General features: G+C 41.7%; 1 protein-coding gene across 8 annotated transcripts in view; it reads right to left on the reverse strand.

The window, feature by feature from the left end:
* Positions 1–20880, reverse strand: part of Tnpo1 (transportin 1) — a 92636-nt gene that overhangs the window by 44963 nt on the left and 26793 nt on the right. For 5 of the 8 annotated variants that reach the window (NM_001399431.1, XM_039102145.2, XM_039102144.2 and 2 more), the window contains exons 2-6: positions 16775–16888; positions 14637–14712; positions 10411–10560; positions 4868–4974; positions 1740–1873 (exon numbers count right to left, since the gene is read on the reverse strand). In NM_001399431.1, coding sequence (NP_001386360.1) covers positions 1740–1873; positions 4868–4974; positions 10411–10560; positions 14637–14712; positions 16775–16888 — 581 coding nt within the window. Of the gene's footprint in view, positions 1–1739; positions 1874–4867; positions 4975–10410; positions 10561–14636; positions 14713–16774; positions 16898–17012; positions 17128–20880 lie in introns of those variants that run through there. The other 3 variants (NM_001399432.1, XM_008760668.4, NM_001100692.2) reach the window with 3 other exon arrangements.

Consider the following 20880-nt stretch of genomic DNA (forward strand, 5'->3'; position numbering starts at 1 on the left):
TGTGTGCCGGCAAGGACACTGAGAACAGGAACTACTTTAGCTGATGATGGGAACAGCAACCATCAATACAGTTTCCTCAAAAAACTAAAAAACACAACTACCATATGATCTAGCTGTACCACGCCTGGTACACACACACAAATACCCTAAACCTAGAGACACTGCATGTCCATGCTCACTGACCCACCTATTGCAAAATGGACTTTTATTCACAGAGCTGTGAATAAAAATCATAACATGTGCAGACACGGACAGAGCTGGAGATGTGAAATCTGCCTTACCCAGAGACTAAGTTCACATCGCACTAGGTTCATAAGCAGGTGTAAATTTAAATATACACAGGAAACACATCGAAGTTCAAAGAGGACCAGGGAAAGGGAAGGACAGTGTCAAAGAGGGAAACAGCTGCAGGACAATAACATAGACGGGGAATTTAACCAAGAAATAAATTCAGGTTAGCTCTCTGATCACAGTTGAAACAAGTCTGTGAGATAGAATACTGAACCCCAAGTATTAGCTGTAGTCTGCACTGAAGTTCATTTATCCTGACTGACTGATTAGTTTAGCCAATGATCCTTAGTCATATGCCAGTACATCTGTTTATTCTATGGAAACACAGGAAACAGTGACAAAAAAAAAAAAAAAAGATATCAAAGGAACTGATAATTAGCAGAAACGGCAACACCTTCCTTAACAAGTTAGGAAACTCAACCAACCACACACCAAAACAAAAGGCAACAAGTTCAACAGCTCAGAAGGCTACAGGAGACATCAGAGTTGCACACTTGTACTAACACACTGCAATTGCAGTTTCTAGGGAAAGTGACTGCATAGGTTTAACCAAGGCTCCCTTATCTTCAAATACAGCATCTTCACCATTCCCCGGCAGATTCTCCACCATCCCTTTAAGATCTGCAACTGCTCAGGTGAAGACAAGACACTAGTCTAGACTAAGCTTGAGGAACTGTCACATCAGACTATGTCATTTCAGAGTATTAAAAGGTTTTGGTGCCTATGTGTTTAAATGAGCCCTCCTCTCTGTAATTAGATGCAACACCTTCAAAGTAACAATAGCCACAACTCAATGAAAACATGTCTTCATTACAATTCAGACAAAATAGGGGTAGGCAGGCACATTGGCTGGTTTTGTGTGTTAACTTGACACAAGCTGGAGTTATCACAGAAAAGGAGCCTTAGCTGTGGAAATGCCTCCATGAGACTCAGCTGTAAGACATTTTCTCAATTAGTGATCAAGGGGGAACGACCCAGCACATTGTAAGTGGTGCCGACCCTGGGCTGGTGGTCCTGGGTTCTATAAGAAAGCAAGCTGAGCAAGCCAGGGGAAGCAAGCCAGTAAGTAGCATCCCTCCATGGCCTGCCTCTGCATCAGCTCCTGCTGGATTTCCAGTCCTGACTTCCTTTGGAGTGAACAGCAAAGTGGAAGTGTAAGCTGAATAAACCCTTCCCTCCCCAACTTGCTTCTTGGTCACAATGCTTGTGCAGGAATAGGAACCCTGACCAAGACAGCAGTAAAGAGGACATGTTGTTTAAAAGCTCACAGAACATTATTAGCTACTCTTGCTCCCCTCAATGGGCATGTCAAAGTTGCACTGGAAGGCTTAGTCATTCAGTTATACATGAAGGTATTTGGATGTGACAAGGCAGATAATTTAAAACAATTTTCCCAAACTAATCTTGGTCTTAGACAAAATAGCTGACCAATACCACTATATACGCACCTTATTTTGGGACTACTGTGCTTGAAAAACTGTAAGAACTTGGGGATCATGATGTTGAGAGGGCGATCCAAGACATCGCTGTCTAAAATCTCCGCGGAGTCCTCACATATCTTCTGAAGGGCACCGAATGCCCCCTGCAAGACAAGTTTGTAACGTCAGACTTCACTGGAATCAGTTACTAATAGTCGGGGGCACAGCACGGTATCTGTAATCCCAGCTCTTGGGAGGCGAGACATGCACATCACGAACTAGTTTGAGACAACACGACAAGATCCCATGTGAAAGAATTGGAACAAAGCTACACAAAGCAAAAACCCAAGATGTGTGAAATGCTAATTTAGGTACACTTATGTTCTCTGTCCACATATAATTTATAGAACTTAAAAACAATTCAGAGTAGTAAAATATTATCCTAATGATACATTTAATTTCTAGCATTAAGTAAGTTAAAAGTGGAAAATATTTTGGTTAGTTATAAATATCTAATCTCATGTAATTCCACTGAGATGCTCATCAATTTTAAGTCCATATTTAAATTTTCTTATTAAATGCTAAAATGGATGTAAAGCCATCTTTTCATAGGAATGTATTTACCACTCTAACACATTTATTTGAAATACATAACTTATTAATACTTTAAAACAATCACATGAGGCATATATTGGAAACTGACAACGAAACTACTAACAGAAGATTCAACTTGACCACTGTTTTCCTCACAAGAGGGTAGCCCAGAGTTCATGTGCCCAGCATGACATTCTAAGCAGGTCTAGTGCTTTACTCTTTCTGCTCCCATCAGTGACAACTTGGTATTCAACTGTAGCAGTTAGTGTATAACAGTGCTAACAAAAAGCAGTCTTTTAAGGTGATTATTTTAGAATTCTTTTTAGAATTTACAATGCCTCAAAAGTTAACTTTGAAATTTAAACCTAAAATTTTATCAAAACTATAAAGTCAGTCTTAGATTTACCATGCTAACCTAACATAGGTTTTAGCTTAAAACAGATATATTGGGGATTGGAGAGATGATGGCTTGATGGTTAAGAGCCCTGGCTGCTCTTCCAGAGGTCCTGAGTTCAATTCCCAGCAACCACATGGTGGCTCACAGCCATCTGTAATGGGATCCGATGATGTCCTCTTCTGGTGTGTTTGAAGACACCAACAGTGTACTCACATACATAAAATAAATTTAAAAAATAGATATATTCAAATATTAAGATTTTTGCACACAAGTTATATTTCTGAAAGGCAATGACTGAAGTCAAATGTTCACTCGTTTCCTATTGTGGGAATAACAATTTCAACCAACCAGCCACCAAAATAATAATAGAAGAATATATTGGTTTTATTTTTTTTTGTTTTGCAAGACAGGGTTCTTTTTGTACCCCTGGCTGGTCTAAAACTCACTCTGTAGACAACACTGGCCTTAAACACAGAGAGCCACCTGCCTCTGCCTCCACACTGGGATTAAAGACTTGTGCCACCCACCACTGTCTGGCAGAAGAATACATTTTTAAAAAGACAAGGACAAAAGCAAAAATACAAACCAAACCCAACCAACCAACCAAGCAAACAAAAAACCTGACCAAATTTCCACTGATAACATTTAGAAATTATTCTGAACCAACATCTAGAAATCCTTCATCTTTAGCCATTAGTATAGTTTATACTTCTGTTCCCAGAAACTGCTTGGTTATATCTCATCTTTTATATTTACCATATATCAAAGTGCTGTTTAAGCTGTGCCACTGTATTTCCTAGACTGCAGCATATATCTGAGAATTACATTTTGTTTTGTTTTTAAAAATGACTTACTTAATGTACATTGGTGTTTTGCCTGCATTCATCCATGGAACAGGAGTTACAGATGGTGGTGAGCTGCCATGTGGGTGCTAGGAATTGAACCCAGGTTCTCTGAAGAGCAGCCAGTGATCCCTACCACTGAGCCATCTCTCCAGCCCAAGAATTAAGTTTTTTAACGAGTGATTTAAAAGACTGCTTTGACAAAATCTCTCTTCTCCCCAGACTGCTGCTCCAGGGTGGTCATAAAATCATCCATACGATCTTGTTTTTTATACCTCCAAGGTGTGTTGCTTTAGCGCCAAAGCATCTAACTGTTTCTGCCCCAGGATGACGTTCACTCTACCACTCAGAAGAAAGCTAGTTGGATCTCTAGGAGACATTCTAGGCTGCCCAGTGCTAGATTGTGAGATTCTGTCTTGGAAGGAAGGAAGGAAGGAGGGAGGGAAGGAAGGAAGGAAGGAGGGAAGGTAGGTTGGTTCATTCTGTGTGCTAGTAAATCAAACACATTAGTGCTTATCAATTTCAAGAAAGGAACTCTAAATGGGCGTGGTGGGTCACGTTTGCAGTTCAATCCTGAGGATTTGGAAAGTAGGTTAGGCAAGTCAGAAGAGTTCAAGGTCACCATGAGACTTTGATCTAAACAACCCAAATCCAAACGACTTCTTCACTTCCTCAAGCATACATAATATATTTATATAATTTCCTAGTGGCAAGAAAAAGGCAACCCACACACCAAATAAATAAATACCAAGAAACTAAACCATGAAATCAAGATCAGAATCACTATTACTTTATGATTAGAAATGTTTGAGCCTTTTCTTGCATGTCATTAATTTAGAGGAAAAAAAATACAACGATTTATGGTCTGGTGCTTTGGTAGATTTCAGTTTGTTTCTGTAAGTATGTGAAAGCATCAGCGAGGGCTGGCGAGAGCTTGCTAGTCAGGTTAACAGTGCTCTTGCAGAGAACACAAATCTGGTTCCCAGCACTCACATAGTAATTCAAAACCATCACTAACTCCAGTTGTAGGGAAATCTGATGACTTTCTGACCTTGAGAGCACACATATGGTACACACATATACATTTCCACACATACAATTAAAAATTGATTAAATGCAGTATTAAACAGCTGTCAATCACATGCATGTAACACTTAAGAGTAACTTTAGAAAGACAAAGTATCTCCTTATTCCCAGAAGGCATAAAGGTTAACAACTATCAAGTACACAGGCAGCTGTAGGCTCTGAGCTCTGAAGCTGTCCGTTGCAGGAGCATCTCATCAGAGGTTAACCAGTGCTATGCAAAGACAGACAGATAGCCGTACCTCACAGGTGTTGTAGTCTTCAGAATCCAGCAGGCTACAGAGTTTTGGTAAGAGGTCAGGCCAATTCTGCAGTTCTCCCTTGGAGGCTATGGTCGTAATTAAAATACCTAGAAAGACAACACACATTTGTAGCGCACTGTACTGTGTGAGGTGTGTGCACAACACACATCAGTCACCATCACCCCACACTCATCAGATCTTTCTCATCTCGTTGCCCAATGTTTCCTCCAAATTTAAAAATTTTACCAAACATCTGTACAAAAAGCCTACAACTTGCTTTTCTATATATAATACCTGATACTTCATGGGGCTGGGGATTTAGCTCAGTGGCAGAGCGCTTACCTAGGAAGCGCAAGGCGCTGGGTTCGGTCCCCAGCTCCGAAAAAAAGAACCAAAAAAAAAAAAAAAAAAAAAAAAAAAAAAAAAAATACCTGATACTTCCACTAATTAAAATTAACAAAATTTCATGAAAATCACCTACAGGTAAATAGACACCAACATGCCCCCAGAAGCACTACAATGAGCTTATGATCTATATTATATGGCTCGTAATCAAGATTCACCAAAAAGCTAAGAATAAGACAGGTGGTGGTGGTGGTGGTGGTAGTGGCAGCACATGTCTTTGATCCCAACAGAGAAAGGAAGATCTCTGGTTGTAGGCTAACCTGGTCTACAGAGCGAGTTCCAGGACAGCCAGGGCTACACAGAAAAACCCTGGCTCATAAAAAGGAGAAGAAAGAAACTAAGACTGGCTTTCCACTGTAAATAGGAACCCAGCCACCAAGGACTACAGCAGGATAAACAAGCAGTTGTGAGCCTCACTGAGGTAGACTAATCCAGTCTGTCCACGTGCTTTCTCAGGCCCTGTGCTTATGTGTGTGAATGCTTGGCCATAGGAAGTGGCACTATTAGGAGGTATGGCCTTGTTAGAGGAAGTGAGTCACTATGAGGACATTGAGATCCTAAATGTGAAACAGTCTCCTTGCTGCCTGCAGATCAAGATGCAGAGCTCTCAGCTCTTCTCTAGAACCACCTGCCAGCACACCCACCGCCAGGGCTAATTGACGATACCTTTGCAACCATGACCCAGCCCAAATTCAATGTTTTCCTTCCTAAGAGCTGCCTCGGTCTTGGTCTCTTCACTGTAATAAATCTCTAAGACAGATAGACCCCTACTTCAAGTAGACATTATGAAATGTTACAAGAGTCCACACTGGTGGCACATTCTAACTAAGCATCTCCTTCTGACTGTGTTGTGCACCATCCATTTCAGAAAACCTGGTGGCTGTGGATCTTTCCATAATACGAAGGTATAAACTGACAGTAGGTAAATTATGTATAATCTAAGCTGCAAAATGAAAAAATAATTTCTTCATAGAGTTATTCTGAAAATTCAGGAAAACTCACACAAAATTGCCTGGCACCTAACAGATATCAAGATACTGAGCAAGCGGCAGAGTGAAGACAAGCTTTAACTTTCCCCTTTTGTTCTAACGAAATTGCACTCTGAGCAATAAGCAAAACTGCTGACAAAGATTTACCTTTTCACCCAGCAGTTACTGACGCACACCTTTAATCCCAGCAGGGGCAGGGGCAGGGGCAGAGGCAGGCAGATCTCTGTGGGTTACAGGCTATCTGAGTTCTGGGTCAGCTAGAACTACATAGTAGTTTTTATTTTTAGTTTGTCACAAACAAACAAACAAACAATTCACTTTTTAAAAGGTAATCAAGTAGAAAAACGAATAAACAAACCTTAAGTCCTGAAGACCTCTTAAAGCTACCCCTCTTACTCTTGGCCTTTAGGCGAGAATCTATTTGGTACCAAGACCTTGCTCTTCTTCATGTCAACTAGTCTGTCTTGTACTCACTATAGCTGCAATTGCAGACTTGGAAAGTGAAAGCAGGAAGAATACAAGCTCCAGCCAAACTAGGCCCAGTGCAGACAGCCTTCATTCCAGCACTGTGGAAAAATGAAGGCAGATCTCCAAGTTCTAGGCCAGGCTGATCTAGAGGTCTTTAAGGACCACATAGAGAATCCCTGTCTCAAAAACTCCAACCAACCTCCGAACAAGAACAAACCAAATAAAATTTCAGAGAAATCAAGTGTACCAAAAGAGAGACAATCTACAACTTGAATGGCATCCCCTTAGGGAAACATTAAAGAATGTTGACAAGATAGACAAACTCCAACTTATGTATTTCTATAAGTCCATCTACTTCTGAAAAATAGCAAGAAGAGTTAAAAAAGGGTCACATACGTAACTCCAACATGCAAGAGAACGGAGGTAGAGGAACAACAACTCTGCCAACCTGGACTACCTGAGACTTCCTCACAAAACCAAAAGAACAAACGACAACTGTAACTGTGTTTGATAATACTTACTTAAAATCTTAAGAACTTAAAATAGTATCCTGGCCAATAAAGTTAGTTCTATGAATTAATCTCATATAAACTTTTCCACTAGTGTATAATTAGAATAGTAACATTACAAGCAAGACATGTATCATTTGATAAGACAAGCAATTTATTCAGGCAATAGATTACCATACAATCATTAAAACAAAGTACCTTCCAAATGAATTGAGAAGATTGACATCACACAAGACACGGAGAGAGGAAGAAATTAAATTTGGGTACAGTGGGCACATGCCTGCAGCTACAGCTCAGGAGAATGAACAGAAAACAAGATACCATCTCAAAATATATCTTTAAGATTTTAAAATCTTTTAAAATCTTTTCTCATGTGAACTAAGATTAACTAATCAAAAAATAAAAAATCCCAGGTTTCTTGGAAACCATCATCTTACAATTTTCCGGAAGAAAAGCAAAACAAGCAAAAAAAAAAAGCTAAAACAGCACTCCCACAATTCCAGGTAACTGTTTCCTGTGAGCCTACCTCCACCACAAAAGTACTTTATTGTGTCCTGTGCAATAATCTCTCTTCTTCTACTGTTCTACCATCTTTACTCTGCATCAAAACAGAGGAGAAGGACACCATTTTCAAGGTTTTTGTCCCTTGATAATTTTACACCCTTGATACTTCCTCACTCATCTGCCTCTTTTTTCTTCACACCCCCTTTCCACATTCAGTCTTCCTTCTATGACCCATCCTTTGAAGCTGTATATTGGAGCTTTGTGGATCACCAGTGGGCACACAAATGAAGACAATGACCATACTTCTCCCACAGTGTTTCAGACGCCACAGTTCAGCAGGTAGTGGGACCCCATGAACCCCACCTCTACTTATGACAGGCTGTTTACAGGACCAATCTGGTGCAGTCCCAGGACAGGAGAATTCAACGGCCATGTCATGCCCAGAATACAGCATTCTGAAGCCCTGCTCACTGGCTGCCTGTGCTTCCTCACACTCTTCCTGCCCTCGCCTTCCGGGATGTTCCCTGACAGGAACCTGTTTAGACAGGGTAGTAGACATGTGGCATCTGAGCTGAGCAGTCCACCACCTCTCATCCTCAGCATCATCCACACCAGTAAACGTCTACAGTACACTGCTGTGCTTTCAGACACCTGAAGAGGGCACTGGATCCTGACTGGATCCCGTTACAGATGGCTGTGAGCCACCATGTGGTTGCTGGGAACTGAACTCAGGACCTCTGGAAGAGCAGTCAGTGCTCTTAACCACTGAGCCATCTCTCCAGGCCTAATCTGCATATTTTTAAGCTTTTGTTTTATTGTCTTGGGAGTACCACTGGCCTTTCATTTTTAATTAACAACACAAAGCAAATAATTTAACTGGCCAATCTATTTAACTGGTAGCTTTCTGTAATTAGTATTTCAGACTTTTAAATTACCAGAAATTATTAGCCAGCTATAGTGGCCCATGCCTTGAATCCCAGTACTCCTGGGGGCAGAAGCAAGGAGACCTTGCCAGCGTGGTTTACATAGTAAGTTCAAGGCCACATAGAGATACAGTGAGATTGTCTCAGAACAGTCATATTTTATAGCAATGTGAATCCTGGTAAAGGTTGCCCAACTGGCAAAATATGTGACCATTCCAAAACCCCAAGAGATACTTAATCTGCACATGGAAGTGAAGATATCTGATGACTAACTGAAGGCACTCACCTCACACCCCAACCACAGCTTTAGCTGTTCTACCCACATCAAACCAGACTCACAATTACTCTTTACCCGTATTCCAGGCATCACTTGGAAACACACTGCACTTACACCTGAAGCTAGATTAAACTGTTGGTTACACTGAAAAATGTCAGTGGCCTCTCACAGTCAGAACACCAGAGTACATACCGAAAACAAGACCTAATATCCAAGAATCATACAAACTTTAATGAAATATCAAGAAATACAAATTACAGCCATCAGCATTTCTATTTTGAAATAAGAAAACAACAGATAATAATTAATTAATTTTAAACTTGACAAGGCACAGGGCAAGGTGTGGTTATCATGCCTACCTAAGGCCTTGGGTTCAATTCCTAGAACCACATGGGGAATGATCCTAAAATAAACCAGCCCAGAGAGGTTGGAAAGAAGTGCAGGCCTCACTCGCTGAAAGGTAAATGAGGACTCTTTCCAGTACTCCCAACCTCCACAGTCAAGCTACGGAGCACTATCAACTGGACACCAGAAACGGCAGGCTTATAACACAACTGTTCAGGGAGCCAAAATCTCACTTAATCTTTATATCTCACCCATTCCTTGCCTTTCAGCTGAACTGCTTTTTCTCTGAGGAAACTACCTTTTTAATCCCATTTTGCTACATTTACAGTTTTCCCTTGGTTTTAAGTAGAGAATTGCTAGCCCACTCCATTCTTTTCATCACTGTCAAGAGCTGGCTGTACCTTTAAGAGGATCCACAAAGGCACGAGAATAATCTGCACCCCAAACTACAAATGGCCCACGCTCCTCAGAACTGAAGTCAGAGTAATGGCGTCTCTAACATGGAAACGCCTGAAGAGAGTCATGGAGCCTCAGATATGAACAGTACTTCTCAAACCTCCAAGAAAAACTGTATAAAAACAAAGGATCCTGGTAAAAGACAGCCTCTTAAAGGCTGGGCACACTACTGATGGTGGGGGCTTCTCTGAGTGCAGCTGCCTATTTCTGTGGTGACCTCCTAACACACACTTACCATCAGCAGTTGTGTCTCTCAACATGACTTATATCAGCTATTGTAATTATTTTAATTTACTATTTATTATATAAACAGTTTCAATCCCTGAAAACAAGATGTACACTGAAGACTTTAAAAACAAAGAAACCAAACCCTGTTATTGAAGCAGATTTAAAGAAGGCTAGTACTGGAAGAGTAAACATTTAGAATCCTATACTTAAGACTGATGCTGCACCTTAGAGAGTGACACCAGAAATGATCCAAGGCATTACAGACAATGCCTGACAGCCCTCGATGCCCCATTCTAAATCACCTCACTAGATAGCAACCAGTGACTTAGAACTGTTACTGCCATGGTGAATGCTAAAGGAAGGATTTAAGAGGCTATGCTGTCTATCCCGAGTGAACTCGGAAAGCCTAAGCAAGGCTTCTGTGACTTGGCCTACTTACCAACAGTGGCCCTGATCAGCGGAGAGGAGTCCCCAATATTATTTAGACATTCACTCTTGATGAAGTCCGTCACACCGTTCGGGAAGTTCTGAAAATGAGCTTTCACATTGTTCTTCAAGATCAGACCGCTCAATGACCGTGTGGGCTCATCTGGAGGAAAGCAGTGACAGCACTGAGTGTTAAAGGGATTCTGTGTCTCAGGATGTCAAAAACAGCCACTTGTGGCTGGTTGTTTTCCGCAACAGGGTTTCTCTCTGTAGCCCTGGCTGGCCGTCCTGGAATTCAAAGATCCACATGCCTCTGCCTCTGGGATGAAAAGCGTGTTCCATCACTGTCAAGCATCAACAACAGTCATTTTAAAACCATTTATAGTCAGAGATTGATTCCAATTTCTTCTTGCTATAGTTAGTTTTTTAAAACTTATAAATTATAAAAAAAATCAGCTCTATAAGGCATGGTTCAGTGTTTCTCAACTTTGGCATTACTGACATTTTCAAAGTAATTCTCTGGAGCAGGGTACTGGCTAAGTTCCTTTTTAAGATGCTTAGTGGAATTACTGGTCATAGATACCAGTGGCACCCATTCAGAACATGGCAATCTAAAATATTTTTATATAATGCTAAATGTCTTATTGAAAGAAAACTGTTCCTGAGAAGAAGAAAACAAACAAATAAGAAACTTCCTGGTTGGAAAAACAAAAAAGCAAGCAAAGATATAAACAGGGTCACTGTCCTACACTACAACTGCAATGCTTGTCACTTGTCTAGGAGTGGGGAGTGGGGGGTGGGGCACAGCAAAGCAAAATTTCCCTCCCAAAGCATTAAAAATAAATTGACTTTAAAGTTGTTTAATGCTCACACGTGTCTTCTGAAAAACCACTTCATTACTAGTGCTAACGAATGACATGAGAATGTCTGACATGTTCTAAATACTTGTTACGCACTAATACCAACACAGTATCTACTGTATTTAATCCTCACAACACACAAGTTAAGAAAACTGGAACTGAAGTCAAGGGACTTAAAACACAGGCCAAGTGTGATAACACACGCCTTTATTTTATCTACTTATTATTTCAGACTTTGAAATTATCTAAAATTATCAGCCAGGTACAGAGGCACCTAACCACCTGTGAGTAGGTAAGCTTGGTCTAGACAGTAGAACCAGGACTAAATAGAGGCCTGTCTCAAAATGAAGTCACCCAGAAGCCCTGAATGGAAAGACAAATGGTCCACCTGAGGAAGTGCCTAGCACAACACATTCCCTGCTGCTCTTCACTGTATGCCCCTCCTCGATGCAAGATACAGAAATCAAGAGGGCTGGGGCGGGATAAGAACAGTTGCTACTGTTAGAAGACAGAAGACCCAAGTTTGGCTTCCAGCACCCACATTGGGTGGCTCCCAGCCACTGGTAACCCCATCCTCAAGGGACCTATTGACGACACCCACGCACACAGCACACGCCAACAGACAAGACAGAAGAACACACATAAATAAGAACAAGTGTAAAAGCTGATGTACTAAGTGTTGTGTACTATCACTGTCTGGCCTGCCCATTAACTAGTAAATTTCTACCTTGGACCTGGTCTAGTTAGTATGTGCTCTGCATTCTGACTGGCAAAGCCTCCAAAGGAAAGAGCAGTCTCAGAACAAGCACCGAAGCAATGGAGAGCAAGAGCTCTAGGCAACATACCTTTCTATTTCCAATCAGAGCATGTTTCAATAAGAGGCTTAAAATACACTAAAATTCTAAGTTTAAAACTTCATGGTAGGGCAAGGCAGTCGTGGTGGAAATCTTTAATTCCCAGCACTGGAGGGCAGAGACAGGTGGATCTCTTGAGTTTGAGGCTAGCCTGGTCTACAGAGTGAGTTCCAAGACAACCAGGAAAAATAAACATCTTCATTAAAAGACAAAGTCATATTCCTTCTGTAATATAGATGACCACAATGCTAACAGTAGAAGCTGGCCTGCCTTCTTTCTTAGAAAAATTAGGTTTGGCACTCTGATGGGTTGAGAGGAAATAAATTTATCAGTGGCAAAAGAAGAAATAAAAGTTTTACAGAAACACAAAACTCCCGCTATATCCTTTGAAGGGTACCTAAAATAGATAAACGACAAGTCAAGAAAATGTGAATATCCTGTGGGTGTATAATTTAACAGGTCTGGCGGGGTAAGTTAGAGTTTCTAAAATTCAGAGTCTAAATACTACCCATTATTGAGTTATGTATTTTCCAAAATCATCTTTATGGGCTGGAGAGACAGCTCAGAAGAGCACTGACTGTTCTTCCAGGTCCTGAGTTCAAATCCCAGCAACCACATGGTGGCTCACAACCATCTGTAATGGGATCTGATGCTTTCTCCTGGTGTGTCTGAAGACAGCGACAGTGTAGTCGTATACATTAAATAAATAAATAATAAGTAAATAAATTTACTTATACAACTACAGAGCAGAATGTCTTTTGTAAGTTTGTATTATAGGAGGGTTCAGGGTCATACCAGGAGGATGGACTCGTGGGATTTGGGAGAGATTAGGGACCTACAGGAGTCTAACCTGGGTCCTCTACATATGTTGTGGCTGAATAGCAGTGTTCTTGTGGGCAAGCTAACAGAGAGAATGGAGGCTGTCCCTGACTCCTGCCTACTCATGAGACTCATTTCTTCCTAGTGGGTTGCCCTGTTCAGTATGGTATGGGCCAAATCTTATTGTAGCTTGCCAAGAGGGCATGCTCATCTGGGCAGCCTGCTCATCTGAAGGCAGTGGAGGATCTGTAGTTGGGATGGAATATGAGAATGATTAAACAACAACAACCACCAACCAAAATATTTTACCCAGGTCTGGTGACACACACCTTTAATCCCAGCCCTCAGAGGCAGAGGATCTGAGTCTGAGATCTACAGCTTGGTCTACAGAATGGATTCCAAGACAGTCAGGGCTTCACTGAGAGATTCTGTCTCAACTTTACAACTCACCAAAAAGGTGTGTGTGCAATGAGGGAATGTCTGCAGCGTTAGAGGCTTCACCCACGCTACTCTAAAATGAGCTACACCTCCAGCCAAGTGATTACTGATCACCAGTATGTGAGATTTTTCTACACTAAGAAAAATAGTATATTCCCAAGTATCACCAAAGCAGAATAATCACTGATTTTAAAGATATACTAAAATAATTTCTAGCTTAAAACCTAGATTTTAACATTTTTATTATGTCCTTCAGTCATAAAACCACAAAATTCATTAAAAACCATCTGAGAACAAGTCAAAAGAACCACAAGCGTGTGTATGAATTAGCAAATCTTTCCTCCTATGCATGCTAGGCTCTGGAGCTGAGATCTTACAGCATCTAAACATCTAGCAGGCATTTTCCGGCTGAAAGAAGCAAGAAAGGTTATAGGGCCCAGTGTCAGAGTCCTGACAGCGCTTAATCCATAAAGCAGTGTTTTAGCTTCTAAGGCACCCACTGCCAAACAAGGGCTAAGACTCTTCTTGTTCAGAGGCCAGAAAACTGCTGATACTTGTGTGAGCGCCTGTGGTGAGTTCCAGGAAGAGACATTCAACGCCCAAACACAGCCCTCAAGAGCAGCCCTCACGGTCCTATGAGCCCAATAGGAGCAATGATCACTATTTGTCTCATTCGTATTTCCCACGATGCACACGGCCTGACAAAGAAGCAGTGTTCATGAATATATCATTTGTGAAATAAAGTCCAGAACAATATGTGGCATGCATTAGGAACAGACAAGTAGGAGTAATTAAATTTAAGCTGTAACACTTAAGGACTCCATCACTTGTAAATGACTTGCACACAATATAATCAGAAGTTAAAGCTCAGAGACAACAGTTACTGGATGGTTAGTGTTTTCATTTTGGCTACATGGCTTTTCATGCTTTCCTACAATGAACATACACACATATATCCAGGTAATGAGTAAGCCCTGCATTCAATCTGCATAGTCTTTAAAAAACCAATCTTCGTTATACTCAGGGACGAACACCAAGATAGACTCTGCAACCCATTTTTCATTTTGCAAACAACAAGGGAACTTACATCAGCATCCAGTTAGCAAGAGAACGGTCCTTATCCATTAAACACTACAGAGGTAGTAACTCTAGGCAGCACATCTGACACCCATTAATTAGATGGCAAAATAAACCCTGACAGTAATAATTCACAGTATAAAGATCTTAACAGTGTTAAAGATATTTTTAGTTACTTAAGCTCTACTTACCTTCAGATTTTAATTTTGTAAGAACAAAAATTAAGTAGTTGTTAAAATCTGGATATTGATTAAGTTGTTCCAGTTTCTAGAACAAACAGTAGTTAAGGAAACTTCTCTATACAGTCTAAAAAAGAAATTAAACATTTTAAAATCTAACAATTTTTAGCCTTCCATTTTCCTAAGAATAACATTCACTTATTAAATCAAACTTGATATGTTATTTACAACACACTAGTATTTGTTATAAAAAAAAAAACCTTTCAGTTCTTTCTGGCTAAAATACTGCATTAAATATATTCAATAAGACATAAATGAAGGCAATTGTCTGCACGCTCAATAAGGCACTTTTGAGCTCAAGAGCTTTGGAGGAAATGAGCAGGGTGCTTTTGGACTCCTTTGTTCTCTGGAAGTGAAAAGCAGAGAATGCCATTTATGCGCATCCCTACACCGATCCTCCTCAGACATGAAGTCCCATCATCAAATCAGCTCCCTTTCATCCCAAGACACAACACACAAGGACACTAACGGCCAGGGACACAATGCTCTAAATCTCTCAAGCCCAAGCTTGCTAGGGGTGTCTTTCCTGCACAGAGATTAAAATGTTTTTACTAAAGAAATCTAAATTAGTTATTAAATATACTAGGTATACTAAATAGGCTTTTTACATACTGGAAATGTCCTTAAAATGTCTGGAGTTGGTATGTAAAGTCTAGCGAAATATAACTACTTTTCCAAGTAGAGCTCAAACAAGGATTCTTAGTTTCAGCATGCCAACCTTAATGTTTATCATTACCTTCTGATAAGGCATGCTTCCATACAACTTAAGATACCCACACACATACATGTGCGTATCTGTGTAACTCAACAAATCTGCTCTAAGGACACAAAAGAACAGGCCATCGTGAGCACTCTAACCTCCCACGAGCTGTGATCACAGGGGTGGCGCGACCATGCTTGGTTAATTTGTTCTTTCTCACAGAACATAATATGCTCCAATACCCAGAGCAAACTGTACATTGACTACTGGGCTGGCCCAAGCGTTTTACAATGGGTACTTAAGAAATAAAAAAAACTTAGTGCTACAGAAAATACGATGCAATCCTGGACTTGGCTAATTTTATTATTTTGTAAAATAATACTTACATATTTTCAACTTCTACCACCCATGGAACTATGACAACACAAATTAAGACTGATCTGCAGCGTCGTGTTCAGATAAAAGCTCCATTATGCCCAAAACTACTATTTTCCCTAGTATCAAAGGTATTCAAACAAAATGGCTCTTTAAATGGGCAGTGTCATAGTCAGTCATCTACTGGAGGGCTGAGGCTACAGCAATGCAGTACTTCTTGAAACCCCCTAGGAGCACCACTTCTGTGGATTTTTAAAATGAAATAAGCTCAAACACCAGGATCTTATTTAATTTACGAGATTCCCTTTTAGATTATTTTGCTCCTTACTGGAAAGCATTACAAGGGAATCTGGTGTGAACACAACAAATCTAAGTTTTTAAAGAATTAACTTGCTTGGACTTAACAGGAGTAAGAGGCTGCCATCTGCATGTTTGTTCCCCCTTCTGGAGCCTGCAGCTCTCCATCCGTGCACCTACAAATGTACTACCTTCTCCAACTGTGGCAACAGGACCTCTACACCAGCACTCAACACACAGCAAGGCCTTGTGTAGCTCTAGTCCATCCAGCCTTGGGCCAAAGCCTTTAACATGTAAACCTCACTGGAGCGCCAAGGAGGCTGCAACAGGTGCTCGGGGCAAGCACCATAATCGCCGGCCATTCAGGCACGGCTGGAGAAAGCCCCGGGCCCTCCCGACAGTTCAAACCCCGCGCCAGCTCCACCCCCGGCCGCGCCATGCTGCCCGGCTAAGCCCTGTTCGCAGGCCCGCCGCCCCCCGCCTCGCCGATCATTGTGTGGGACCGGTAGCTCCCGCTCGGCGGCGGGGACGTGGCGGCGCGGCACGTGTGGCCTCCCCGGCGGCGGCCCGGAAACGGCGGCCGAGCCCCACGCGGCGGCGGCGGCGGGCCTGGCGGGCTGCGGCCGCGTGCACGGGCCGGCGGGGTGGGGGCCGCGGCCCAGAGGGGCGGCGGGCAGCGGGCAGCGGCGCAAGGCCCGGCATCGAATGGCAAGGATACTTGTTGCACGGTCCTCTGGATGGTGGTGTCTGGGGACTGGGACTCCTTGAGCAGCTGCAGAATCTGCTGAAGCCCTTGCTCGTCAGGTTTCCACTCATACTCCATCTTGGTTTGCTGCAAATAAAGCCAGACACAGGAAGAGACGAGCAGATGTTAGTCCCACGCATAGGCCCGCCGGGCGCCCGCGCACCCGCCCGCTGCCCACCACCCGCCGTCCAGCCCCAGCCGCGGCCCCAACCGAGGCTCGGACCCGAAGCCTGGCCGGACTGCTCTGTAGCTCCGCGCCAACGTCCGCTGTGTCTGTGCTGTGCGCCGCGGCCGCCTAGAGCGCCAGGAGCTGACCAGACTGAGTCACCACGAATTTGCAATCTGGCCCCAAGATCCGCTCACGGGAGCCCCCTGGGTCCTAGTGCCACGGAGCACTCTCAGACCAACACAACTCATGCAGCCGGGCTACTTAGACGAAGACTGCTCAAAAGGAAGCCCCTGAGAAGCCTCAGTAGAAATCGGATTCGGGTTATTATTTTAAATAAGCGTGGTGGAATGACGACAGCAACTTTCGGAATGGGGGAAACTCCCTCTGACAGCTCAATAGTAGAAATAAAAACACTACAATGCTATTAGTCGTTCAAATAAAATATTGAGGGCACGTTGCAATCATAACCACGACTCAAAAACATTAAATGCAACCTTTGTAGAACTTCACCCTTCGTAGAAAAATTCACCCTTTCATAAACTTCAACATATGAACTCAGTAAGTGAAATAAATTCCATCACGAAATAATTGCCTTACAAAAGGGCTGTGGAATGAAGGATAAACAAGAAAAATCATGTAAATTACAATTGAGTGGTGTTTAATTTTGTTACAGTATCCCCCCCGCCCCCACCCACTTGACTCTAAGACGAAGTAAGGTGTATTATTTGCCCTCGCTAAAGCACAGGCGGCGGGCTGTGCACAGTACTGCAAAGGGTAATAGAATCGGTGCAGAGTGGGAGAAAGTGTGAGTTGCAGCGACTACAGCAAAGTGAGGCTGCTATGTTAATGACAGTTTCGTTAAAACTAAATTCTTGAACTAATAAAACTCAAGTATTAACTGTGAATTATTTTTAATAACTAAACCTGAGAGGTTTGGTGAAGGAGAGGATTTTTAATCAACTCTAGCACACATGTTTAGCAGTTTCACCTGGTAAGAGTTTTTTCTAGCAGATTATTTCTCTCCCTTCATCTTCTTACAATCCTCCATTTGACCTTGCCCTCTCCTTCAGTTTTTAAACATGTTTTCTTCTCCTCTCCTTCAGTTTCAGACTTCGTATCCCTCACACGACTTTGCTTAACCTCTTCTATTGTCTCCCTAAAACGGGCAAATACAATCAACTGTTCTTACAAAAGGAACAACAACAAAGGGCCCAACAACTACAGCAACCCACAGCCTACACGTCTCGTCTGGACATTACTGCTATTATTATAACAAAAACTGCTATCGTACTGGTCTTACTCCAGCCTCCCTGGCATCTACTGCTACTTCGTTTTAAGTACAGTGCACTTTAATATTACGCAATAGTGAAATTGTCAGTTCTTCCCTGTTTGTATACTTACATGGTTTAAGAAAATATTTTGGAACAGACAGTATTCCATTCTATTGTTGTGCTGCAACTTTAAAATTTTTAAATTGGCAGTCACAGAACTATACAAATCATAAGCACATAAGCGAATGGACTTCTACAAGTGAGCACAGCTATTTGACCCTCCACCTGGTACAAGATGGAGATCTCTCATATTCATTACCACAATAAACCTTAGTAGAGTTTCTATCACTATAGGTTATTGCTTTCTTTTTTCAATTTTTAAATTTTTGTTTATTTTTTACACTCCAGATTTTATCCCCCCCCCAAAAGTTCCACAGCCCATAACTCCACCCCCTGCCCCGCCAGGTTATTGTTTTGTTCTAACTTCCAAAAGCTCTTTAAAATTACAAGAACTACATTATACTAAAACGACACAGTTATATGAGTAAAGTTGATTCAATTCTACCACCAAGATTATGTCTCTGAGATGATTAAATCTGGTATATTTTCACAGTTGTCTAATCGAAATGACAGTGTTCTGGCTAGAACATAGAATGTCCTCCACAGGTCCATGAGTTTGCACTCTTGAGTTTATGGTAATACTACTGAGAGGTGCTGGGACCTTAGGAGGTAGCACCTCCCAGGAGGATACAGATCACTGGGGGCGGGCCTTCAAGTTTTTTAGTCTTGTTTCTACTTCCTGTTCCTTTGAGATTCAAAGAAGAGGCAAGTTCCAGCCACACATTTCTAGGACTATGAAGCCGCAGGACACCATGCTTGCCTGACAAGATGGGCAGTTATTTTGCTATAATAGGTTGTATTTCCCCAGTAAACTGTAAACCAAGGTCAACTCTGCTCCCTTATGCTGCTTCTTTCAGAAAATGTGTCACAGCAAAGAGAAAAAAATAACTAATGCATACACTAATGCCACATTAATATTAACTCTGCAACCTTTCACATCTAATATAACATGACCAACATTCCAGGCCAAAGCATTCATTCAACACCTGCTGAAATAGCCCACTTATGCCTTCAGAGCCCTTTGAGAAACTAAAGCCAGGGCTAACTAACAGTTGCTCGGTTAGAAGAGCACAGCCATCACACTCATTCTAAAGGTGGTTGCCAAAAGACATATCAGACCTCCCTCTCCAGACCTGCATTCAAATAAACAGTATGTATGTATGTATGTATGTATGTATGTATGTATGTATGTATTTTGAGGCAAGGCCTTACTGTGCAACAGATGATCCTCAAACTCAAAGACTGCCTGATTGGTAGGATCAATGATGTGCCCCACTACATCCTGACCTATGTTTTCCCAACAGTTCAGTATTAATAGTATCTTATTCGAGCTGGGAAGAGAGTTTGACACCAGCCTAGTATACACAGTGAATTCCTGGAGAGCCAGGGCTACATAGAAAAAAAACCTGTTTTGAAAAAACAAAACAAAACAAAAACAAACAAGCCAAAAAAATATCTAATTTGAGGCTGGCGGCAGAAATCTTTAGTCCCAGCACTCAGGGTTAGAAGCAGAGAAGCAGGTGGATCTTCTGAGCTCTAGGCCAGACATATTTACAGAGCTAGTTCCTAGATAGCCAGGGCTACACAGGAAAACCCTCTAAATCTAATTTGATCAAACTACGATAAGTGTTCCCCAATACCTAATTCAAGTTATCTGTAACAAAAGCCTCTCAAAAATATTTGACTGAGAATTGTTACTTTGAACTTCTGTATCGCACTTAAAAGCTGTGCAAAGCAAGGCGTGGTGGCAAACGCCTACAGTCTCAGCAGCACTCAGGAGGATCCGTCAAGAGGACCAACTTGAAAGCCAGTCTTGGCTACAGAGCTTGAGCCTGCCATCAATAAGCAAGCATACTACTCAGTTATAACCAGGTCCCACTTGGCCACTCTTAGTGCACAGTTTAGCAGCATCAAGAGCATTCTCATGACCATGACGTCACGACCGCCTCCAGCACTCAGCACAGTTTAATAACAATTCAAATCTCGGAGTGGACAGAACCATTCCAAAGTCATTAGATATAACAATAACAAAGCATGCCGGCTTTATACAAGGTAGAAACCACTGCTTTAAAGAACATTTATGTCAATTAAATTGAATATCAAAAGTAATAAAGATTTTCTTCTAATATTTAAAAAATTAGTAGCTGACATACTTTTTCATTGTTGAAGACACAGAGCTAAATACCTCCCCCCAAAAAAAGTAACACCCGATGGTAAATAAAAACTCAAAAGATAGTTCTTGGAGAGCTAACTAGAGGGGCTGGAGAGGTGGCTCAATGTTGAAGAACAGTTGCTATGGTTACACAGGACCAATTCCTAGTACCCACATAGCATCTCACAACCATCCATAAAGCCAAATCCTATACACCCTTTTCTAGCTTCTCTGGACTCCAGCCACATGATGGCAACATACATGCAGGCAAAACACCCATATAGGTAAAATTAAAATAAATAAATCTAGTACAGAGGTATGGCACTGGACTAAAGGGCAACTTTGTAAGATTTAGGTTGCTGTGATA

The sequence above is a fragment of the Rattus norvegicus genome, chromosome 2, assembly GCF_036323735.1.
Source record: "Rattus norvegicus strain BN/NHsdMcwi chromosome 2, GRCr8, whole genome shotgun sequence".
Lineage (NCBI taxonomy): Eukaryota > Metazoa > Chordata > Mammalia > Rodentia > Muridae > Rattus > Rattus norvegicus.